General features: G+C 40.0%; 1 protein-coding gene across 1 annotated transcript in view; it reads left to right on the forward strand.

Moving 5' to 3' along the window:
• The window catches only part of dnm1a (dynamin 1a), a gene marked incomplete at both ends in the record, with an annotated part of 49,381 nt that extends 42,759 nt beyond the window's left edge, over positions 1 to 6,622 (forward strand). The window contains 7 exons of the mRNA XM_083902350.1: positions 4 to 98; positions 1,066 to 1,177; positions 1,336 to 1,350; positions 2,105 to 2,275; positions 2,387 to 2,628; positions 2,941 to 3,144; positions 6,568 to 6,622. Coding sequence (XP_083758476.1) covers positions 4 to 98; positions 1,066 to 1,177; positions 1,336 to 1,350; positions 2,105 to 2,275; positions 2,387 to 2,628; positions 2,941 to 3,144; positions 6,568 to 6,622 — 894 coding nt within the window. The remainder of the gene's footprint in view (positions 1 to 3; positions 99 to 1,065; positions 1,178 to 1,335; positions 1,351 to 2,104; positions 2,276 to 2,386; positions 2,629 to 2,940; positions 3,145 to 6,567) is intronic.
• Between the last annotated feature and the right edge of the window lie 253 nt (positions 6,623 to 6,875).

Consider the following 6,875-nt stretch of genomic DNA (forward strand, 5'->3'; position numbering starts at 1 on the left):
AAGTACATGCTGCAGGTGGACAACCTGAAGCTGCGTGACGTGGAGAAAGGCTTCATGTCCAGCAAGCAGATCTTTGCCCTCTTCAACACTGAACAGAGGTGTCATTATACACACACATTAACTAAAACATAATAAAATCACTTATGTCAATGATTTGTTGCTCAATTAAGAAAATATTTGTCTACATCTGTTGCGAGTAGGAAAAATATGATGTTAATTTCACAACAGAACTCTACAGTTGGGCCCAGGGAAAAACAATTTACCCTAACCATAACCCATTAATCGTTAACTATTTTGTCAATCGATTAACCGGTTTGAGGTTTTGAATATTGAGTATTTTCAGATTTTTCAGCTTCTTGAATGTGACTATTTTCCGGTTTCTTTGCTCCAAATAACAAAACAATAAATATAATTTCATAATTCATAATAAAGGTTTGAGAAACAATGAGCAACATCTTCCAACGTTTTCTGACATTTCATGGACCAAAGGATTCCAGATTAAAAGAGAAAATAACCGACGGATTAATCGATTGTGAAAATACACCCTAAAGTTTATATTAATCAGTTATCGGCTCAATCCCTCCCGATGTAGGTTTGAGCATTCATCAAACAGGGTGTTTTGTTATTATTTTGATTGAGAGAAACTTCATCATGATGATAATAACGTTACGGTAACACTTTACGTCACATATTCACCATTAACTAGGTGCTTACTAACATTATAAGTAGCATACTAGCCCTTTATTAGTAATCATTAACCTCATTCTACATAACCTTATTTTACCTCTATTATGACATGAAGTAAGGTGTTTTATATATCTATATATGTGTATGTTTTTCCTACATAAGGTGTTAATACGTGCTTAATATTTACTAATAAAGGGCCAGTATGCTACTGATATGCATAAGCACCTAGTTAATGGTGAATTTGTGTTCCCTTATCTAAAGTGTTACCAACTTTACAGCTGTTAAATATTCTCAATCATAGCTGAGGTGTAAAAAAGTTGTTTGGAAAGTTGGAAATGTTTTCTATCAAATATTAAATCTGTTTTTCTTCATCCACAGGAATGTTTATAAGGATTACCGTCAGCTGGAATTGGCCTGTGAGAGTCAGGAAGATGTTGACGCGTGGAAGGCCTCCTTCCTCCGAGCTGGAGTTTATCCTGAACGCGTCACGGTAGGATTTCATTTAGCAGTAGAGTACAGTAGAGTACAGTAGAGTAGATGCAGCATTGTAGTCGACAAGAAATCAAATCTGTATCAGTGTTGTATCATGTCTCTCATTGATCATGATTCTGTATCTGTCCTTTACATCATCACTGTTTGACCTTGTAGGAGAAGGAAGGAAAGGTATGTTTGTCTCTTCATTGTCATTCATCTCATTAAAAAAAGACATTTGAAAGACTTTGGTGAACAACTTGTTGTTTACACCTGTCACACTTGCCATAGATTGAGACATTAACTCTTCAAAAAAATGTTTACTAATGTTTTAACTTGTGTGCGAAGTAGCCACATTTTCCACAAGGACCTCCATTCAAACTGTAACCAGTGGCGTCGCCCCCTGGTGGCTAATAAGTACATTCTACAAGACTATGTACATTGTTTACTATGTGGCCTGTGATCGAGGCTGCTCTGCATATTTATTCACTAACATACACTACTGTTGGGGTCACCTATATAATTTTGTTGTGTTTTCCATTAAAAGTCACACTTTTATTCATCAAAAGAGTTGCAAAACGAATAGAAAATATAGTCAAGACATTAACAAGATTAGAAATAATGATTTTTATTCAAATTAATCATTTTGCCCTTTTGTCAAAGAACCAGCAAAACTGTTTTCAGCTGTGCTAACATAATTGCACAAGGGTTTTCAAAGGTTTTCTAATCATCCAATAGCCTTCTAATGTGATTAGCAAATTTCTGATTCATGTAATGTTATATTCATTGAAAAAAGGTGATTTTCCTTCAAAAAATTAGGGGGCATTTCTAAGTGACCCCACACTTTTGAACGGTAGTGTAGATGTAACAGGTATGTCCCTCCTTTCCCTTGTTCCTACAACTCTTCTCATCACAATTCAAATGCTGGGATTTTTTGTCCCCACAGAGTGAAGGTGGTGACGACAGCAGCTCGGAGAACTTCATGCACAGCATGGACCCTCAGCTGGAGCGGCAGGTGGAGACCATCCGTAACCTGGTCGACTCCTACATGGCCATCGTCAACAAGACCGTCCGTGACCTGATCCCCAAGACCATCATGCACCTCATGATCAACAATGTCAGTCACTAAGTGTTTTCATGCAGAGCCAAATGTGAGAGCCAATGTGAGACGTCCGGTGTTTCAAACATTTCTCTTCTTCTTCTTCTTTTTTTGTTTTTGTTTTCCCAGACAAAGGAGTTCATCAACGCCGAGATGCTGGCAAATCTGTACTCGTGCGGCGACCAGAGCACGCTGATGGAGGAGTCTCAGGAGCAGGCCCAGCACCGTGACGAGATGCTGCGGATGTACCACGCCCTGCGGGAGGCCCTCGGCATCATCGGTGACATCAGCACAACCACGATAAGCACCAGCATGCCGCCGCCTGTCGACGACTCCTGGCTGCAGGTGCAACGGAGCGGCTCAGGGGGAAGGTGAGAGAAGATAGAGGCTGATATTTACCACCACTAAACCAGCAGCTACACCTTTATATGTATATATATATATAGGTAGAATTTATGTAGAATTAGGTTATGTAGAATAAGATTAACGATTACTAATAAAGGGCTAGTATGCTACTTATATATGTTAGTAAGCACCTAGTTAATGGTGAATATGTTCCCTAATCTAAAGTGTAACCGATTCTTTTATTGGGTAAAGCAAATACAACCCTCAATCTTATTGAACTAATTCTACTATTCTATGTTTCTGATTCGGATAAATTATTGATTTCCTTCCTGCGCCAGGTCTCCGGCCACCAGTCCAACTCCAAACCGCAGAGCTCCACCAGGACCTCCTGTGCGCCCAGTCTCTCGTGGGCCTCCACCCGGGCCTCCACCTGCGGGAGGGCCCCCTGTACCGTCTCGCCCCGGGGCCTCTCCTGACCCCTACAGTGGGCCACCACCCACTGTCCCCTCTCGGCCTAACCGTGCACCCCCAAGTGTGCCGAGGTGAGTGAAAACATTTTTTTTTTTTTTTAAACCCTCTTAAGACCAACATAGAGAATATTCCAGTAGATTTTAATCAGATAATCACTTAAATTATGGTGTGGATACTGTGTGTTACTAAGGGGGATGTGACGACATCTGGATGAGGGGAGGATGGAGGTAAATTAAAATGGAGAGCCGTAGTCGTGATATAGAAGCTAGATGAATAGACTAAGATGGATGTATAGACACACACACAAAATGCCTCGTTTACATCCATTATTCCCAGGGTTAGTCTTTAGTTTTTAGCTTAAGTTGTGATTCATAAAGGAGACTCTTGGAAGTTATTCAAAGTAGTCAGATACAGGATATATTATGCACAATTTATGGTGTGAATTGAGTCGCGATAGTTTGGGCTCTTTCATATAAAAAACTTTAGGACACATTCGTGTAAATAAGTCAGCGATTGACATGAGGGGGAACAAATAACTCTGGTGTTTTCTGTATCTGTTGTCGTTGCTCTTGTAAACTGTTCCGTGTGTGCGTGCCTCGTGTTTGTTGAGCCTGCTAATTTAGTTGTTTTTGTCAGATTAGAGTTGTGCGACAAAGTCGTCTTTTCCTGCGGGGGACACCGGTGTCACCGGGGCGAAGCTCTCACACATCAACTCAGCTTTAATTCAAATGATCTTTTTTACTGTGTGTCTGTGATTCTTGTCCCGTGTGAGAACTGAGCCCACGTGACGCTGGTCTTTTCCCCCGCACTGTAACCCGTTTGGACTCCTTGTCTCTTTTCTTCATCCCTCTCTCCTTCACCACACCTCTGTCCCACACATCAATCTACAGAATCACTGTCACTGACCAGTGAGGGGATAAAAAAAGTGTCTGGTACGTTGGTGGGTACTTTCTGCCATCGTCATCATCGTCATTATCATCTTTCTCCTTCCACTGCATGCCATCTTTATATATTCTTATGATTAATTTTATCTTTTCAGAGCGCTGCTTGGCAAACACACACACACAGCCACACGTGTGTGTGTGTGCGTGTTTGTGTGTTTGCATCAGTGTGTGAACTGATTTTGGTATATCAGAGTGGGAGTTTCCTGAGTTTACAGCAGCGATGGGCTGAACAGTTTTCAACCCAAATATCCTCAAAAACTGCTGTTTCAAAGGCGCCATGTGTAAGAATGTGGCCAAAAACGGTTGCGACATTCAGACGTAACTGGCAACCTGTGGTTGCTCGGCAGCTGAGACTCTACTGACTGCAATGATTGGTAGACGGCAGTAGGTGGCGCCACATGCCAAAACATGATTTCAAAACATAAACATGATTTGCAGTCTGCAAAATATTTTTTTTAATGCAAATATTTTGTATGTACTGTTGTTGTTGGTGAGTTCAGTTTGTTATATGAACATTATTCCTGAGTCTCTGTAACATATTAGGAGGATTTTATGGCCAGTTGCTTTAGATTTATTACATAATTCACCTTTAAGGCTAACTGGTGTTAGCTTTATGTTATTGATTGGGATGGGAATCAGTATTGTCAGCATCAATAGCAGTCTGGCCAAAATCACTGGATTGGATATTGGACGGATAAAAAATAACAAGTGTAAAAATGTAAATAAAAATCAGAAGAGTCATGTTTGGGCCGTTTATTTCTTCTTTTTGGGAGAACAGTATTTGTGACACAGTTAGAGAATAATGTCTTTAAAATTACTCTGTATTAACAGCCTCATAGTTCAGAAATGGTTTAAAATGACTGAAATCAGTTGATTGGACATCACTCGTTCAAAGGTCTAGTGTGTGACATTTCGGAGGGTTTATTGGCAGAAATTGAATATATCAGATGCTTCCGATGCAAACAAAGACGAATGACACTCTTCGTGGTATGCAGAGGCCACCGTACTTTTCACACAAGACTTTTAAGGATATTTTGAAACTCTGGTAGTTGTCATGGTGAGCCTGGTACCACAGTGATGGTGTGTCGTCCCCTTGATATACTGTAGATGTGTCTGTGTTATTGAAGGTGCAGCATTTTATATATATACAATATATATGCATGATTTTTTACACATTTGGGTCCAGAACAAATACCTTGAAAACAATAATCCAACCATCCCTCCCCTCTCCTCTCTTTCTCTTCTGTGTGTGTTTGTGTGTCCACGACAGTCGGAGACCCCCGCCTTCTCCAACCCACTAGCCCCTCCGAGCTCCTTACTTCCCCCCTGCTCTGTCCATCCCTGCCTCCCCTGGAATGACACCACGGACAACAGCGCCACCTTCCTGTCTCACCTGGCCTCCTCTCCTGAATCCATTTCTCCCCGACAACAAGCCATGTCTCTCGTTCTCTCTTTTCACCACAGAGATGAAAGAATACTTGAAACTCGCCTGCATGACCGACACAAGAACACGCCGCACCCTGAGTTTAAAAAAACAACAAAAAAAACTTAGTAGAGATAATGAAATATTAATAATTAAGGAACACCTTGATGAGTGTATGCGCCCATATGCATGCACACTGCTTACATGATAGCACACATACTATACATCTCTCTCTCTCTATATATATATACAGTATAATACAAGCAAACAACATACATCGCCCCTCTTTTTAAACCTAAGAGAGAAAAACTTTACAAAATCAGCATGAAGCTTTGCCTGAGTGTTGTGCTTTTTGGGTGGTTTTCTGGCTGCTGACTGACTTCTTCTTCTCTTTTTATACATTCGTTTACTCGACGAGGAAATGTTGCCTGGTTAAGCTGCAAGAAAAAAACATTTCATTGATATAAACTTATTATGTTATTTTGGTGACGGTACATACATGCTCTACCGTTCAAAAGTTTGGGGTCACCTATCCATTTTTTGTTGTGTTTTCCATTAAAAGTCACGCTTTTAGTCATCAAAAGAGTTGCAAAATGAATAGAAAATATAGTCAAGACATTGACAAGATTACAAATAAGGATTTTTATTCTGAATAATAATTTTGCCCTTTAAACTTTGCTTTCTCTATACACCTATGTACATATTCCATTAAAAACCAGACGTTTGCAGCTAGAATAGTCGTTTACCACATTAATAATGATTCATTTAATGTTATATTCATTGAAAAAAAAAGTGTTTTTCCTTCAAAAATAAGGATTTCTAAGTGAGCCCAAACTTTTGAACGGTAGTGTACATATGCACGCTTTCCTTTTTCTTGCAGCATTTCCGTCTGCGAGAGACACAACCTATTTTTTTCCCCTCTCTTTTAATTTCTAAGTCGACGTATTCAGGTTCTCAAGTTCAAAAATCCCAGGTGTAGAATCACATGAACTCAAGTCCTCAGAGGAAGATGTCACATTTTCAGTATTTAACAGTTACAGATTTACAGGATGTTTTCTTCGTCAGCATTATTCTGCACTTATATTTTAACAATTTCTCTGATTTCTCTTGCGATTTCTGATTTTAAGATTGTCCATCCTGCCGTTCCTCCGTCCCATAGAACCCCCACCTGCTGCTATTTGACCTTTAGAATAAGCCCCGCCCTCTTTCTTCCTCCACTCATCACACAAAATGTTCCTCTGTTCCCTCATAGAGGCAGGATCTAAACAGAAAGTGCAATATATACAGTTAAGAAGGGGAATCTAAGGCCTGGGCTTTGATGTTACACCCTTATCTGCTTCTTGATCTTTATGGAAATAATCTAATCTAAGGTGGATAATCTCTTGTTTCTTTTTTTTTTCTTCTTTTTTTTCTCTCAGTGGTCACGGGGGTGAGT

This window comes from Microchirus variegatus (assembly GCF_963457635.1).
Source record: "Microchirus variegatus genome assembly, chromosome: 16".
Taxonomy (NCBI): Eukaryota; Metazoa; Chordata; class Actinopteri; order Pleuronectiformes; family Soleidae; genus Microchirus; species Microchirus variegatus.